The sequence below is a fragment of the Coccomyxa subellipsoidea genome (genome assembly GCF_000258705.1).
Source record: "Coccomyxa subellipsoidea C-169, whole genome shotgun sequence".
NCBI classification, from domain to species: Eukaryota; Viridiplantae; Chlorophyta; class Trebouxiophyceae; family Coccomyxaceae; genus Coccomyxa; species Coccomyxa subellipsoidea.
In genome coordinates, this window is record NW_005178027.1 from 1,288,164 (window position 1) to 1,305,328 (window position 17,165).

The window sequence follows — 17,165 nt, forward strand, 5'->3', positions numbered from 1 at the left end:
GGATCCTGCATCAGACATGTGCATAGTCGATTGATTGCAACTTCTGTGGAAAACAACTTTTCCATCGTGGGACAAAACCCCTGTGTCAACTTCATTGCTCCTGCAGAAAGGCAACGATGCAGGCTCACAAAAAAGATTCGTATCTTTTTTGAGTGAGTTAATTGCAGAATTAAGGTAGCCTCAGATCCCCCACAGTGACTGCAGCTATAGTGCTGTGGATCGACGTTGTCGATTTGATACAGGACAGCCTACGGTCCTGCAAGGTAATGTCCCAGGAGCGTTTAGTCACGTTAATAGATCACAGAGATCTGACTCTGGGTTGTAATCCCAGTTCTGTCGCGTGCTTGGTTGAACATTTCTTGGGAAGGTGGGTGGAAGCTTCCTGGCTCAATCGGAAGCTGGATGCCTCAGGTGCATCATTCCCTTCATATCATCATGTATCCTGATCCTGCCTCTCTCCAAATTCAGATGATGTAAAGCTGTGGTCTGTGTGGCCTTGGGCACAGAATTGGGAGTCGGAACACTGGCACACACCTGGGATCATGGGAGTGGTGTACTCTTTGTTGGCCCCAGAAAAGATCGATCACAATGAAGTCGTCTTAGTCCCTCCACTATTTGAGCGTGACCACAAGGGACGCTCTCGCCTCGCGAAGAGCTCATACGATTTTCTGTTCTGCAAACCGAATCTCAGATGGCTGTTCAATGACTATTTGCCCTGTGGAATCAAGTCCCTGCTGCATTTCTCACCCCCAGAAGACCCTCGCATCAGCCTCACTGCACGGCTGACTGCATCCACGAAGGTGGGGGACTCCCTGAAGCATGTGGAGCTGGGGAGCAATCATTTTGGTGCGCTGCCTTACCCCAGCTTTTAATTCACAAGACTACGCAGCTTGGAGTTGTCAAGCTGTGCATTACATGCATATCTCAGACGCGCCATGACGCCATTGTGTGGGCATGCTGATAGGCTCAGCGAACGTGAGGTTCCAGACAACACCGACTCACCCATCAAACTTCACCGACATCAAGGTGTCCACCCAGGTAGCGATCCCTCGCACTCCCCAATCCCATTCTCGCCATGCACCTCGCATATGTGTTCTTGTGATCATCAAGCCAGGAGAACTCTTCAGATGGTGCTGCTGAGGTCTCTCGGCACGCTGGCAGGGAGAGGGGACAGCGCGAGTGCGCGGCTGTTACCACAATCCCCGCACCGGCCTGGGCCTGTTTGGCATTCTGCCAGTGGTGACAGAGGAGCTGGATGCTTCACCTGATGCCAGCCTGGGGCTGCGCTACAGCACCGCTAAAGTGTCCCTCGGGATCGTCACCAACCCATTCTCCGAGTCTGTCAACCAGATCTGGGCTGTGCGTCCTCTCTCAGAATCATCTTCTGTGCAGCAAGAGCGTGATCATGCCTATCTATCATATCCTTTCTACGTGCAAGCGATACACTAATGACTGTATAGCAGTACAACGCCTGCATGTCCCCGTTCTCTGCGTGCGAAAAGTCGCGAATGCCCTGGTGCAAGCTTCACAGGTTGGGCTGTCCACCTGCTATCTGCTGCTCCAGGCTAGTGGCTAAAATTGCAGAAAGTCTGCATTTTCTAAGCTTTGACAGGGGAGGAGCAATGAAATAAACCAGACTTTCTGCTCAGGTTGCGCGGGAGGGGCCGCTGACAGCAGGCGTGCAGCTCAAGGCGCCGCACCTGGAGGACCTGTTGACGAAGCGGCCGCAGCAGGCGCTGAGAGACGCGCAGTCCGCCAGCAGCTTTGCTTTCTCCTACTCCCCTGCAGGCCGCGCCGTGGGTGCGCACCACACCTCCCTCCTCCTTTGCATTCCCCAGAGTTTCCTTCCCACATGTCCATCACATCAAAGAGAAGGTTCAATTGGAGTGCTGTAATCGTCCAAAAGCGCACACAATCTGCTCAACAACACCTACTGGGATCCAAGCCATAGCCTCATGCATAGCACTTGCATCTTTTGAGAGCTTTTTGATGGGTGATTTTCAACGGCCCACACATGTGTGGTGTGGGCAGGGCGAGGGCAATTCACAGCGGCGATAGAGGTGCAGGAGCAGAAGCGGCTGATCCTGTCCTTCCTGCACCACATGGCCGTGCAGCGGCTGTGCAAGAACCCCTTGGAAGATGAGGAGGTGGTCGGCATCACAAACTACCTCGACATTGGGCTGCAGGCAAGCTCCGTCACCTTCCTATAGGTCCTCTTCAGGCAGACCTGCCTGATCTGTTGAAAGCAATGTTTGCATGTGAGTTCTTTTTAGGGGCGGTGTGCATGCAGGTGGTGACCAGCATCGCAAAAGGACACAAGCGGGTGGATACGAGTAATATCGACACCATGGCCAAGGATCTCAGCAGTGCAAACCCCAACCTGCGCCTCGGCGCAGCCTGGCAGGTGACCTCCTCGCTCCCTCACCTTTCCATTGTACTGCACTCAGATTCTGCAAATGCCCCGCTGTAAAATCTGCTCTTTGCAGGAAAGAATGTGGTGGTTGGCTTTTTTAGCGCAAGGATGATTGCTTGCTGAGGGTGTTGGATGTGCGTGCAGGTGAACAAGAATGTACTGGTGAAGGGGAGGGTGGGGACCGATGCAGCAGTGGCGTCCCTGGCCTTCAAGGCATGGTGGCAGCCCAGCTTCACCTTTGCAGCCTCGGCAGGCTATGATCTGAGCAGCCGCAAGCCGCGTGTGGGCTTTGTGTTCAACGTGGAGAACTATGGCAACATACGGTGTGCTCAGCTATTTTCTGCTTCCTCTGCTCCCTGCACATGCCGTTCTAGCAGGAACGCCGTTCTAGCAATCTCAGAGCAAGCATGTTCATGAGATTGCAGCAGCAGATACTTATGCAGCCTTGGTTGCTCCTGTGCAGGTACGAGCGCGGTCAGCAGACAGCATTTGGAGGGGCGCTGGTTCAGAGGCACGTGGCGCTACCACAAGACCTGGCCAACAGGGAGGGCAAAGGGCTGCTGGTACGTGCTCTGCTCGGCAAGAACAACATTGAATGTGTGCAAAGATCCTTCATATGAAGATGAGCAAGCTGAAGGTGTGCTGCTGGTTGTGCTGCAGGTGCAGCGAGATGACTTGGACAATGCCCGCATCCTGGGACAGGCCACCACGGATGCCAGCTTTGTCCTCTGAATCCAGCTCTTAAATTGCTTTGTGTTTTACCGGTACTGCTTGCAATTTATCTTGCACTTTGTATATATGAGCTGCCTGAACTGTCTCTCTTGTTTCTTGTCTGTTGTATTAGAACAAGACTTGCCCGCTAGTTGAGTTCAGGGAGCAAAATTTCCTCTTAATGATCTTATTACAGGTGAAGCAGAGATGCAGGCACTCTTTTGACATTTGCTCAGGCCAGCAATCTTTGTGAACAATTACAGTATATATTGCATGATATCAAACAGGGCCTTCTAAATCCATCCACAAATGCCCCTCAGTTCCCCTGTGTGAGATATAACAAAATGATGTTCTATGCATGCGCTGAGTTTCAAAGGTATCCGGAGTGTCTGCAGCAACCCCATTAAATGCATCAAACCCATTACGGTGATGGTTCCCAGTCCTGCTGGCCCCAGAGATAATGGCCGCTTTCTAAAGAAATAGAAGCAGTAACAGTATCTCTGGTGTATGCTGGGCGCTCCCCTCCCACGATCCTCTCCATGACGACTATCACTTCATAAGGCCCGCAAGTCTATAAAATAACCATGCCCATTGTCAGTTCCCCTGGCAGATTTCCCCGCGACAATATTTTATGCGTGCAACTGTCCAAGAACAGACTCGACAATTCAATGTGATGGCAGATTCTAGGTAGATACATGTACACAACTCTGCACAGGCCTACAAAGAAGTGTAATAATTATTGATGTCTGCATATTCCTTATAAGATAGTCGCTGCCTTGCTGTATTGCACAATGTTGCTACTCAGTGGCATCTTGAACATGCAGTGCCCATACTGACAGGCACTGCACCCCTAGGGCGCCACTGAACCAAGGCCATTGTAACTGGATGTGGTGTTTTGCGTGGGGGGCCCGCTGGAGGCAGTCACGAAGTCATTGCCTTGCAGGTTGGAATATAGCAGCCGGTTTGGCGTCCCGGGCCGCGACCCCGACAGATTCAGAGTGGCTTTTGTGGCCGCGGCTATCAGCACGCTCTTCACCTGCACACCCACCCAGCACATTTACTACTGAACCCCTGTCTGATGCACATATTCTAGGCAGGTGATCACTCGTTTGTGCATAGCATCACCCAAGATCCCCCTGACTACAGTGGCAACTGCTCACAGCAGTTGTTTAACCAGCAGCATTTCGGCGCCAGGCAAGCCCGGGTGCCAGCAATGAACTAGAGTGGTCTGGATGTAGACTAGCTTGAACATTTCTTAGTCTCTACTGTTCATCTATGTGTGAAGTGCTGCTGTTCTGAGCTCCCCAGCCACTTTTTGTGCACCTCAATCCAAATTTAGGCAGGCCATGACAATGTGGGGCCCATTTTCTCTGGCACTCCTCTAGGGTGGGCGGCCTGAGGGAATTCTGTGAGCAAATTTCCAAGGCAGCTCGCACCTCTGCTGGCTGGGCCTGCGGGTGGTCCTGCAGATAGATGGCCGCCACGCCAGCCACATGTGGGGCTGCCATCGATGTGCCACTGCCCCAAGTGTAGGAGCTGTCATTGACTTGCGCACACCTGGTCAAATGACAGTTGCACGCTCACTTACTACCTCACCTTCAACACCATGTGAGTCGACAAGGATGCAATCCCAATTAACAGGCAACTACCAAGGCAGCTCTCACAGACCTGCAGGTCTCTTGCAAGCCAGCCAATGATCTGCATTGAACAGCAGTTTGCATCACGAGAAAAGTGAGCTCACCGGAAGGAACCACCGCAAGCTGAGTACACATCCACCTGCAAAACCCACATGCACACTCAGCTTGCAACGGCAGTCGATGTTTACAAGAAGCATGCCTGCTTCACAAAGCTGCTGAAAGCACTGTATTACGAGGCAGAGAGAGCAGCCTACCCCTGGTGCCAAAACGTCCACGCAGCTGCCTGTGTTGCTGTAACTGTAGAACCCTTCAACATCGCCAAAGCTGGTCGTATTGAACTTGGTTCCCAGATCTGAACCGGCGACGCTGATTGTTTCTCCAACATCCGCTGCACAGCAGACGCACAATTGATAAGTCAGAGATTGGCAAAATGACAAAAGCATCAATTGTCCAGCAGAGGAGATTATAGAGAGGAAGCACCTGGCGCAATATAGCAGGAGTCCACATCACTGTTGCCAGAAGCCACCACGACTGAGATGTTGTACTGGCGGATCAGGCTCCTGGCAGCCTCCTCCAGAGAGCGCGACCACTCACCGACTGGCACTCCCAGTGAGAGCGTCGCAACGGCTGCACCACAACAAGTGCACATTGGGGCATGCATCATGGTGGCAGCACTGCAGATTCACAGGAATGGGACATTGGACAGAAGACAAGTGTTTGACATCACATGGGACTCCCTTGACGTTGAGGTTTTCAATGGCTGTCACGAAGGGGTTTGCAATGGGTATGTATGGTACCTGGAGGCTTTGCTACACGGCCAACCCAGTCCAGGCCTGCAACAAGGTCGCTGATAGTCCCAGTGCCCTGCATGGTACAGTAATGCATGGAGGGCATTTCTGGTTTGAATGTGAGAGTTCCTTTCAGTGCAGCTTGAAAACTGAGCAGCAAAGGCGAGTGCATACCTCGCAGTCGAGCACTCGCACGGCCACAACATTGGCTTCTTTTGCAACGCCAACATTTCTTCCCACAGCAGTGGCAGCAACATGGGTTCCATGCCCATCGCAGTCGTGAGTCGGAGAGTCCTGAGTGAAGTTGCCCACGTAGTCAATCCTGCACTCCAAACAAATCATGCATGTGCATGAATGACATACACACCTGTATCTCACAGGACAACGTCTGCATGTCATGAATTTGCTGTAAGGTGAGTGTGTGGCTTGAGAAGGAGGGGCAGAGCTTCACCCAAATGTTGCGCGCCGCTGGCCAGTGAGCTCACTGACAAATTCCTGGTGCGACAGGCGCACCCCAGAGTCCACCACGTACACAGTGACGCCTCTCCCTGTGCCGCTCGAGCTCAATGTGCCATACCTGCAAGCCACCTCATGAGCCACATGTGGTGGTGCCATAGAGCATAGTCCACGGATCACATGCTCCTATATTTGATGACATGCATCATTCTGCATGGACTATTAAGGAATGCATTTTTTGCTAAGGCACCTGTACTGACGGTCCAGAGGGAGATGGCGCTGGTCAATGCGGTCCAAATTCCATAGCACCCCATTTGGCCTGCATGGCAGAAGGTACTCAACGAGGTCCTTGTAAATCCACATGCAATGGCAGAATGCATTGATTTTACATGTCAGTACAGATGTGGGTCGCCGAGACTCACGGCAGCCGCTGCACGTGGATGCCCGCGTTTCCACTGTCCTTCTCGCCGCTGTTGAAGAGAGACATGTCGGCGCTGGGATGTGAGCTGTCTGTGCCAATACTCTCTGCAGCACATACATTTCTGTCAGCGCTATGCTCCGATCTTTACTGCACAGCACCCACTCACAATTTTCCAGATGTGATGATGAATGATTGAGCATGGCAACACCGATGGATCAACATCACAGGGAATGCTTGCTGAATGCTGTACAGTGCAATCAGAACAGAAGTCTTGTCTCACAGCAGCATGCACCAGTGTTCAGAACAGAGAGCCCCCATGGATCCCCCTTCCCCCCATGAGCCCCAGATGCTTGCCATGCATGCTAGCCAGACGGCGCTTTCCTCCATACTCGCGGACCACCGAAGTGGTCGCGTTGCTGCTGGGGTTGCTCAGGACGTTCTGCCACGTGGCAGCGCTCCTGAACTCCTCCTGGCCCAGGCCTATGCGAGGGCTGCTGTCCGCCCCGGAAGCAGACGCCGATGGCAGTGATGGCGGCGGCAGGACGCTGCTAGATCCTGAGGCAGGGCCGCCGCCCAAGGGAGCCGGGGGCGTCAAGCCGATGGAAGTGGGCAGAGGGGGGGCGAGTCCAGCTGAGGGCATGGCAGTGGTGCCAGCGGGAGACCTGAGGGTGGCTGTGTTCAGGCCACTGGACAAGGACATGTCGGGTTGCTGCAGCACCGACCTCCTCTTCCCACCTGCCACAGCAGTTGCATGGCATGAGACACAGACTCAGGTACCACCTTGTGAGTGCGTGATGGCTGGCATCCCATTCCTGCATGCTACAAAAGGCAGGCAGAAATAACAGCCCAGCATCATCTGTGCATGCATGAGGCAGGGTGATGGAATGTCATGCATGTTGGGTTCACATTGCTGGCAAGCGTGGAGGGCATTCCAACCTGCCATAGCAGTTGCCACTGCCAATGAGCCAGAATCCGATCCTGAGTCCTGATCAGTGCCTCCTGTGGATTTATCAAGGCGGATTGATGGGATATGGACCTGCCAAGAAACAATGTCAGTGTCTACTAGGACCTGCATTACTTGCAAGATGTGCATGCATGGACTTTCTGACGCAGGCCATGGCCACTGCATTGGCGCGTGCTATTGCAAGGAGCTCACCTTGCTATCTGTCTCCTGGTATTTTATCCCCCCTGGCATGCACTCTGCTAGAATGGCCATTTGCTTGAATGTGAAAACGCCAGCAGTGCCTGCAAGACCGCTATCTTGTCACATCTGGACAAGACACCAGCCATGCCAAGCCCTTATGCATTTTATGTGGGCTTCTCTTTTCTCACCGATGACTGCAGTGGTGTAGACACGCCTGCATGTCCCTGCATGGTGCACACATCTCATGAGCTGCTCATGATGAGCACAGACAGGCTCTGCAAAGCGCACACCAGTGTTGCAAAAGCTTACCTGGAGGAAACACGCAGTATGCCGGCAAATGCTGGGCAGCCCATGCTGACTTTGTGCCGTTCCTGGCACATATGTGAAGGAGCAGCTGCCCATTGTCTGGTTCCTGGAGACACACGAAACCAGTATGCTTGCATTCTGTGTGCCGTACAGAGGGGCTGATCACGAGACTTGGATGCAAGGCGGTGCTCTGCATGCATGCAGATTGTCAAACAGGGCAAGCTAGGGACTGGGAGAACTCACCTTGTAAAAGATGACAATGGTTGCTTTCGTGCTGCCATCAGTCCCTGTCTTCGTCACAAAAGGACGGGACGGGACCGGCAAATTCACGTTCAGAGCTTGCAGATCTCCTGCATTCAGGACCGAGAGAAGGAGCAGCCAACAAAGAAAAGCAGCTCGGTTTTCCATGCTGCTGATCTATCCCAGTGAAACAACTCTGCTTACTTCAAGTGCTGAGCATAAGGAAGAGTCTTTCTGTGACGGCTCTCGCAACGGGCTGCGCTATCTTGCCTCGTTGCTCGACGCTATAGCCGCTAACAATGTGAACGTTCACGGTGAGATCAGATCCAGTACTTCACCGGTTCTCTGAAGCTGAAGCAAAGTGGACTCCACTTAGTGGAGCCGCCTGAGGTTCCGGGTCGGAGCGAAACTGTTGAGATCAAGACATCGGCCTCCTGTCAACCCGCAATCTTACCCTGAGTGGCCCCCAGAACAACGCAAAGATCCTTTTTGTGAGCTCGACCTTCCTTTTGGAACAAGTGGAGAGGACGACTGCATGACACCCAGGTCAGACATGCACGCCAGTTTTGGCCATGGCCTGCTGCCGCATGATGGGCTTGCATTGGGAGACAGCTCAATGAATTTGATGAAGACCCTTTTCAGATAGCTTTACAATTGATATATTCGTTCAGAAGGCTTTCTCACTAGTTGCAGGACTCGTAGGAGGCATCGATCTTAACTTGACAGCAAATGCACTAGGCCATCAACAGTTGTACCAGGTGAAGACAAGCAAACAAAGACGGTGGAGTGATTTGAAGATCTCAAGAATTATTTAAGAAATCAATTACACCGCACATGATGTGTGATCAAGTTAATGCCCTCTAGTTGCAGACCTTCACACATCGTGTCAGGCATAGTCACAAAGTTCTGGTAACCTCGCAAAGTCTTTGCCCTGCGCAGTTGGGAAGTTGAAGAAAATGTTGGTATGCTTAGGTTAGGATTTCATAGGCAGTTTGTGATATGCAAGAAGGCTTTGGGCTGCTTCGCTCGAGCCGCAAAGGCCTCCACAGCAACACGAACGCAGTCAGAAGTCCTTGAGCTCAGGATGGGGAAGAAAAGAAAGCTTGATGCGGCGAGGCAGCAAGATGGCTTCTACTGCCCTGCATGCAATCAGATGGCCCTCAAATGGTCTGTGTACTCTCGGCACCTGCAGCGCTGCTGCCCAGACCTCCTGGGGGGCAAAGAGCAGCTGCGCAATGAATGCCTGGAGCAGGCCGAAGTGGAAGCAGAGACCATCAAAGAAGCCCTCAAGCAGGCGCTTTCAGAGGAAGAGCTCCTAAGAAAACAATGCGTAAGCACTCATCTCTGGCTTCATGCAGAGCCATCCCAGACCCGGGAATTTCCCTGTGTTGCGCAATGGGAGACTTGCTCGCTCTGGTTACTACAGTGGTAATCAATGCATCTGATCCAAATTCCACAGCTGTAAGGAAATGCTGTTGATGGTCATGCAGATGCAGCTGACATTCAAAGGAGTGGATGAAGAGGGCAATCCCATGCGCCGTGACACTGCGGCAGTGGCAGAGCTGATGGAGCTGCCAGAGGCACGCATTAAGCTGATGCTGCATCGAGCCCTACGCGCCATCCCGCTTGTAGCTGACGACGAACCCATCACAGTAAGTGCACTCCTTATTCAATGTGGATTCCCAATGCATGCATGCTTGCTTTGGCAATGTATGTGTCTGCTTCCTTATATGGTGACTTCAACCCCTCACGCATGCAGGTCATCTATGAAGATGATGACCTGCTCGCAGTCAGCAAGCCTCCCTTTCTGGTCACTGCTCCGAAGCACAGATGGCAGGTAGATCTCTGTCTTAGCCCGTCAAGCAATCAGGGGAGCCAGAAAACATTTGCATGGGCTGCTTCACACTTTCGTTTGCCTTTGCAGGGTGGTAGCCTGGTCAACAGAGTTCTCAATTACCTAGGTAAGGGACAGCACATTTCGATGACTGCCTGTGCTCAAGATAATCCCCACATCGGTGATGGTGTGCTAAAGTGGGATATGTGATGGCATCTGCAGGAAAACCACCTCATCCTCTGCATCGGCTGGACATGAATACAAGCGGTGTGGTGCTCTTTGCCAAGTCACCCGACATTGTGGCGACCATGCATGACCAGTTCAGGAACCAACAAGCGCAGAAGCAGTATCTGGCGCTGAGCCTAGGAATTCCCAGCCAGTCCAGCTTTGTTGAGGACGGGCCCATTGGCATGCACCCCTCACTCAAGTGCGCCCCAGAAATCATGCAGCTGTTGCTTCGCCTGAGCTAGAAAGCAGACCCAATCGCCAGAAATTATGACTTGAAGCTGTCTCAATGAGATGTGCAGGTTGTCCTGATGTGTTGGTTCTATGACAGGGTGGCAAGGAGGGTCTGTGAAGATGGCCTCCCTTCCAGGACACACTTTTGGGTGCTGGATAAGAGCAAGGTTGACTTCACCAGCGAAGTTGCTCCTTCAGAGCTGGTGCCAGACATATCCAGCCTGGAGACCAGGTGGCAACTTTCTCCTGGCTTGGAAGGTTCTGCTCAGCATGCATAAATGTTGAATGATCTGATGGCTCCAGCAGTAACCGCCATTTGGATGCCACGCATGCTAGACATTGTGCTAGATCTCTAAAAGCATTTTCTCTCAACAGGCAGGCCAGCCTTCTGTGCTGCGCACCCCGGACGGGGAGGACACATCAGATTCGTGTCCATCTCGCGCATGCAGGCCACCCAATTGCAGGCGATGAGATTTACGGCCTGAAGGTGACCTGGACTCCTCGGCAGCTGCTGCATGCAGTCCGGCTGCGGGTGACTCATCCGCGCACAGGCCTGCCGTTAGACCTCCAGGCACCCCTGCCGGAGGACTTTGAGAAGGCGATTGCAAGGCTCGGGATGCAGATGCCCCAGGAACTGCCAGAGCTCCCAGCCTGACGATTGAGCACTGCTCATGCTTCGAAATTGATAGCCAGCAACACCTGCAAAATACTGCATTTCTGCATTTGCTGTTGAGAGTTTTGACGATGGTGCAATGCTCCTCAGCGCTGTGTGCTGGTCCTGATTTTGCAGAACTATGTTTGTGCAGCCAATATGCTTTGATTTTCTAGGTCAAATTCTATCTCGCTAGTTGAATGACACATGTGCAGAGCTCTGTTTGTGACAAGTCTGATTACTATCAGAGCAAACGCATGTTTATTTGCACTTCCAGGCTGAAGAGCGCAGCCCTCCCAATGTAAACATGCTTCTTGATATACGTGAGATGCTCTATCTTAAAATACACTCCTACTGTCAATGTTAAAACATCAGTACGGCTTTGTCTTGATTGCCCAGATCTTGAGAAGAAGCGACAACTGGACAAGTATGACAGCCTTCCAGCTTGCCATCATTTTCAATGCTGAAACACTCTTGTAGAGATAATTTGATTGGTCAAAGATGCTGTAAAGAATAATAATGATAATCAGAGGCAGTCTCAAACTAGGCTCACCAAAGGAATACTCAACCACATCCATGCACAGTAGAACTCGACCCTGCTCAAGAGGGCAACATATACAACTCGCGCAAAGTCCGCGCTGCGATTCGGGAGGTGAGACGGCTGATGATCCCTGGCAGCATCTGAGCAGCAACCTCCGGCAGCAGAGGTGCAACCTGCTGCATTGTCTCAGAGCTGTCTGTCCTGGAGCCCACCAGAAACTCCACAACAATGGCCACATTGTCCACCGCGCGCCTGTCCTCCTCTGTCAAATGCGGGCTGAGAGGCACCCTGTGAAACACACAAAGCCCATTGTGGGTTCTTTTGTGATGCTCCCCCTGCTTGGCAGGCATGCAGCACTCAGCAGGACAGATCATGCACCATGGCATGTGAAACGACACGCCCAGTCAGCTCAACATGGTGCAAACTGCTCTTATCAAATGCACAGCCTCAACATCAACAGGCTAAGTGTCTGGTGCTGCTCAGAAAGTACGTAAGATACCAAGCAACCCCCTTGATCTCATCACATTTGCCTATACAACAGACAAGATGGTAGTGAGTGTGCAGTGGTATGCCAGCTCCAGGCAACCCCTTGATCTCATCACTTTAGACTATAGATTAGACAGGATGGCAATGAGTGTGAGGTGGCGTACCAGCTGTTGGCTGCCCCGGGCAGCAGGACGGGCAGGCGGATGCCGGAGAGGCCAAGGCGCTCCACCAGAGAGACCAGCTGCGTCCGCGACATGGCGTCGATGCTGAGCACCACCTCATTTGTGATGAACTCGCGGAAGAACTTGCCCTCTGGCGACAGCAGCAGCTTCAGCGCCTCCCGCGCCCCCGTCGAGCCTGGCAGTGCATGCACCATCCCTCAAAATTTTGACGCAATGCCAGCAAGGCCTCTCAAACATCTGCTCATGAATCTGAATTCAAATGCAGACAATATCCCCCTCGATCCATCAGCGGGTATTATGTCTAATCTCCTGAGATGCGTTCCTAACCCCCTGATTTAGTTGAACACAATACCCCCTGATTCATCAAGATAATAGAAGTAAAGGGCAGGAAAGTACCGGGCGTCTACAGCACAAGTCAACCGATCTGGCCATCAAGTGAGCAAGTCGAAGGAGCTCACCTGTGGCTGCCAGTGCCACACCGCTGGTGCTCGGGGTGTCTGTCACTGCAGAGGATCTGGCCAGGCTGGCCAGGTCCGGGAACTGATTGGCTTCCAGGAAGCTGCCAAGAAGGAGGCCCGGCAGCGTCACTGCGCTGGACAGCAACCCCAGAGCAGACGCTGGCAGCAGGCCTGGTGCCGGCATGGGCCAGCCTCGTGGCAGGGGAAACGTGCGTGATGCTGGCTGCAACTCTGCTCCATCATTACTCTGCACATGCACAAAGGAGCTGCTATAAATGATGCCTCTGCTTGCACAGTGACTGAAGCAAGGCGAGCATGTCGCCTCAAAGGCAACTTTGCAGTACTTTCTGATGCATGCATGGGTTGCATGGCAAGAAACAGTCAGTGTGGGCAGCAAGTGGGGCGCACCCTGGGCCATGCTGCGGACATGGGGCTGTAGCTGCCATGGCTGCTGGCGCCATTGGTAGGAGCAGGGCTGGCAGTGCTGCTGCTGGCCTCAGGCAGACTGCCTGGGAAACTTTCTGCGTCCAGGGAGCCCCGTGCAGACTGAGACGCCTCCCGGAAGGTCTCATACGCGCCCAACAGGTCGATCAGCCGCGCTGCATTGAACTTGTTCTCCTTGCCGTAAATCTGCATTGCAGCAGCTCAAATTTAGTACAGCCCGATCCTCCCAAAAGAATGCAAGAGCATGGAGTAGAGTCCAGCAAGCACAATTCTGCCCATCATTGTGAAGGTATGAGGGCAAGATTGCATCCACTGCCTGCTGCAAGGGACACTGAAGGATAAGAAACTCACCATGTATTGGAGAGCTGCCTGCAGCCTGGGGCTCTGGTCCGTGAGCAGTTTCTTGGCAACATAGGGGTATGCCTGTCAAGCCACACAAGGCTTGAGCAACCCCTGCAATAATCTGCATGCAATCAGCAAAGGTGGATCTCGGCATACAACTGCGCACCTCGTCGACAATGGCAAAATCTGGGTTGGCCACGAGGGCCACTCCCTCGAGCACTGAGATGGCACGGATGATGAGAGCAAAATAAGGCGGAATCCTGTAGTCAGCAGAGCGCATGTGTGAGACCACATTATCTAGAAAAGCATGAGACATTATGCAAGGCATGACAAGGCACCGCATGTGTGGGATGTGAAGCAGACAGCTGCATGTGTTATTGCCAGGGTTTGCAAGTGGCATGCCTGAATGGGTAGTCAAATGTGATTTGTGCAAGATCCGCCGCTAATTCTTGAAAGTTAATGTTTTTCGCTCCTCCGCCTTCGAGCGCCTGGTCAAACACCTTTGCCAGCACCGGCAGAATGGGCGAGAGATCTGTGCCTGTGACACATGCAGAATGGAGTCAGATCAGGACTCCTGTTGCAGTTGGGCCACCAAGTAGACTGCATGCATGAGGGGGTCCAAAAGCACTGCTTACCTTTAGGGATAAAATCCAGAGTCACAAAGTCCTGGACAATGGCCTCATAGTCCCTGTGTATGAGGTGAGAGATTGCCTGCACAGCCATTCCCACACTTTAAAAAATTGCAAAAAACAAGGAAGCACAGCACACGCTGCATGCACTAATTTAATGCCCGTAGTGGGCAAAGGCGCACCTCAATCATCCCATATTTGATGTTGTCATCGATGTAGGTCATGAGCCCAAAATCCAGGATGGCGAGGCGTGCATCTGGAGTCCGAATGAGATTTCCTGCGAAATGCAATTGTGACTCTTATGGCTTGCACATGAACCCACACATGAACCCACTATCACACTGGCCTCTGCCAAGGCAATGTAAATCAAGATCACCATCAAAGGAGCCCATGCAAGAGATATTGCACCTGGGTGTGGGTCTGCCATGAAGAAGCCAGTGTCCAGGAGCTGCTTGAGGTAGCAGACCACGCCCACATTCACCAGGCTGGCCACGTCATCTGCCTTGCTCTGGGACAGCTTCTCCCCGTCGATCCACTGCGATGTCAGCACCCTCCTTCGTGTGTACTCTGTGTATGTCCGTGGCACCACCACCTGTAGAAAGGACCACACATTGAGATGATGTGCATGCAGAGACCTTTGATCATGAGTGCCTCAACCTTTCTGGACAAAAAACGCCCAGCAAAGCCACCATGCAGAGATCAAAGCTGATCATCTGATTGGCAGGAGACTCTTAATACTCACTTTTCTTAAGTTTAGCATGACCCTCTGAACATTACCTGTGGCAAGTCCTCCCGTATTGACTCGGCAAATCTGGTGGCATTCTGGCCCTCCTTCACATAGTCCAGCTCCTCAAAAAATCTGCTGGCCCATTCGTCAATCAAGGCCGGGACATCCGTCTTGATCTCTGGAAAGCGGCGCAGGAACACACCAATGCGCCTGCAGCACGAATAAAAGATTTGCCAGATTAGAGAATTTTTAACAAACTGGAAGATTCCGGAGAATTCAGACCCATGCTGGTCTTGGGATAAATGATACAAGCCCATGCTCACAATGGCAATGGTAAATGTGACTCGCCTGATGACAAACAGATCGATGGATACTGTCTCCAGCACTCCAGGTCTCTGCACTTTCACAGCCACTGTCTCCCCGGTCTTCAGTTTCCCTTTGTACACCTGCCCCAGTGATGCAGCGGCTATGGGCCGCGGTGACAACTCTGCATACACCTGCACACAGAATTCCCCATCATGCCAGGATCCTCAAGAGAATATGCACACATGCCACAGCTCACGTGCCATGCACTTTCGCTTGGAAGTGATATTTTGTGCTATGTTGTATTGATCCCTAGCAGCACAGTCAATCTGGCGATTAGATGGATTATAATATGCCTGTCTGATGCGTACCTCATACCACGGGGCACCAAGCTCATCGCAGATGACTTGCATGGCGTCGTCATTGTTGTAAGACGGCACTTTGTCGCAAAGCTTCTGGAGCTCGTTCATCGCTGCTGGAGACAGGATGTCAGGCCTGATGCTCAGCGCCTGTCCCAGCTTGATGTAGGCAGGGCCCAGTGATGTGACAATATTCCTCAGCTGTATGGCGCGCTTCACCTGCATGACACAGCAGGCCCCTTTCACATTCCATCCTGCCAAGGCCATAGAATCTGCTTGCTCCAATCTAATCATGCAGTCTGCTCATTGAGATGTCATGCCAGCATGGCGCAGCTGACTGACAATGACTCGGCTATGCATGCACACATGCATGCATGCAGACCAATTGTGCCAAAATGAGCTCACCTCTGTCTCTGCCAGCTTCCCATTGGCTAGGTCCCAGAGGAAGCCGCTGAGGAAGCCTCCGGCAATACTCAGCAGCTGCACGATGCGAGTGGCTACGGCGACAGGTCTCCTCGCCCAGAATTCAGCAATCTTTGCAGGATCGTACACCAGCGGCAGACAATCATCCGCATCATCCCCTGCCTCAACCTGCAATGTTGTCCAGACACAAATGTCACATTCCCCTTTCGGAAGCCACTCCCAGACAGCTCTCATTGTACTGCTTTGGCTACACAACTTTTATCTCATTTGCTAGAATGCCCTTCTTACAAGCACATGTGCATGTGCTGGGAACTCTGCTTTTCGCACACCTCTACAAGGCTCATTGTGACGCCTTCCTCTGCGTAGTCGCTGTCATTCAGATTGCTGCCGCGCAGGCCGGCCATGAGAATTTTGAGCTGCTCATCAGATTCCAGCTGCTTCCGGATGTCTGTGTATTGGCTGGACATGCTCTTCAAGCTTGCAGCCTGCATACATCCGCAATGCGCGTCATGTCTCAAATTCCTGTGACCCCAGAGTGGTACCCGCGCCCACAATCACGAAAGCATCATCCCCTTGTCACTATACAGCTGTCAGTAAGCTTTATAGAGCATCTCATCACAATCCGGGGGATGCAGACTGCATCCACCAAAGGCGGATCACCATCCTTAATGTGTGTAAGCAAGCAAGCACCTGATACGCATTGCTGATGACAGCGCGTCCTCTCTGATGAGTGGCACCACAAGCGCCCTGCTTGTGGTGTCTGCCCCTCTTGAAGCTCTGCAAAGGGGAGCATTCTGCACCAAAGGAGGAAATTCAGCATGACGATTGATTCGAATATAGCTGTAGAGCACGCTGACAATACGATCCTCCCAGTGGAGACTTGTCCATGAAAACAAGTTCCTCACCTGCAATTCTGCCAGAAGTTGAGGCTGTCAGGTCCATGCTCGTTGCAGAAAGCAACTAGGAACCAAATAACGAAATTTCTCGCAAACTTGTTGGATTTGAGACTTGCAAATTTTTCACTTAGCCCACAAAGTTCCTCAGTCGTGGACGTCTCAATAGTAAATCTGCTAGTACTGGGCTACCGTAAGTACAATATCACAAGTGTTGCCCTGAATCATGTACAACTAGAATGAAAAATACGTGATAAGCGCGCAAATGAATCGGGATGCTCGCGCCCTGCACGTCGGTCTCCGTGAATTCTCGGCCT

At 52.3% G+C, this 17,165-nt stretch overlaps 4 protein-coding genes across 4 annotated transcripts; 2 read left to right on the plus strand and 2 right to left on the minus strand.

Moving 5' to 3' along the window:
* Positions 1 to 954: 954 nt before the first annotated feature.
* Positions 955 to 3,145, plus strand: COCSUDRAFT_44224 (hypothetical protein; the record flags this gene model as incomplete). The annotated part of the gene is made up of 8 exons (XM_005644799.1): positions 955 to 1,038; positions 1,162 to 1,359; positions 1,650 to 1,800; positions 2,032 to 2,195; positions 2,291 to 2,404; positions 2,558 to 2,736; positions 2,877 to 2,976; positions 3,074 to 3,145. 8 exons carry the CDS (start codon positions 955 to 957, stop codon positions 3,143 to 3,145), a joined length of 1,062 nt encoding a protein of 353 aa, XP_005644856.1.
* An 829-nt stretch (positions 3,146 to 3,974) lies between these two features.
* On the minus strand, positions 3,975 to 6,492 carry COCSUDRAFT_58020 (subtilisin-like protein; the record flags this gene model as incomplete). Its single annotated transcript, XM_005644800.1, has 9 exons — positions 3,975 to 4,160; positions 4,561 to 4,681; positions 4,866 to 4,900; positions 5,016 to 5,149; positions 5,242 to 5,388; positions 5,559 to 5,625; positions 5,724 to 5,871; positions 6,001 to 6,126; positions 6,428 to 6,492. 9 exons carry the CDS (start codon positions 6,490 to 6,492, stop codon positions 3,975 to 3,977), a joined length of 1,029 nt encoding a protein of 342 aa, XP_005644857.1.
* Positions 6,493 to 9,869: 3,377 nt separating this feature from the next.
* COCSUDRAFT_18954 (pseudouridine synthase) lies at positions 9,870 to 11,064 on the plus strand (the record flags this gene model as incomplete). The annotated part of the gene is made up of 4 exons (XM_005644801.1): positions 9,870 to 9,953; positions 10,041 to 10,077; positions 10,173 to 10,377; positions 10,713 to 11,064. 4 exons carry the CDS (start codon positions 9,870 to 9,872, stop codon positions 11,062 to 11,064), a joined length of 678 nt encoding a protein of 225 aa, XP_005644858.1.
* Positions 11,065 to 11,661: 597 nt separating this feature from the next.
* Positions 11,662 to 16,446, minus strand: COCSUDRAFT_37959 (ABC1-domain-containing protein; the record flags this gene model as incomplete). The annotated part of the gene is made up of 15 exons (XM_005644802.1): positions 11,662 to 11,890; positions 12,253 to 12,445; positions 13,023 to 13,027; positions 13,282 to 13,358; positions 13,524 to 13,595; positions 13,681 to 13,774; positions 13,917 to 14,052; positions 14,150 to 14,225; positions 14,326 to 14,420; positions 14,552 to 14,735; positions 14,921 to 15,080; positions 15,219 to 15,367; positions 15,545 to 15,751; positions 15,938 to 16,113; positions 16,269 to 16,446. The coding sequence occupies 15 exons, from the start codon at positions 16,444 to 16,446 to the stop codon at positions 11,662 to 11,664; spliced, it is 2,031 nt and encodes a 676-aa protein (XP_005644859.1).
* Between the last annotated feature and the right edge of the window lie 719 nt (positions 16,447 to 17,165).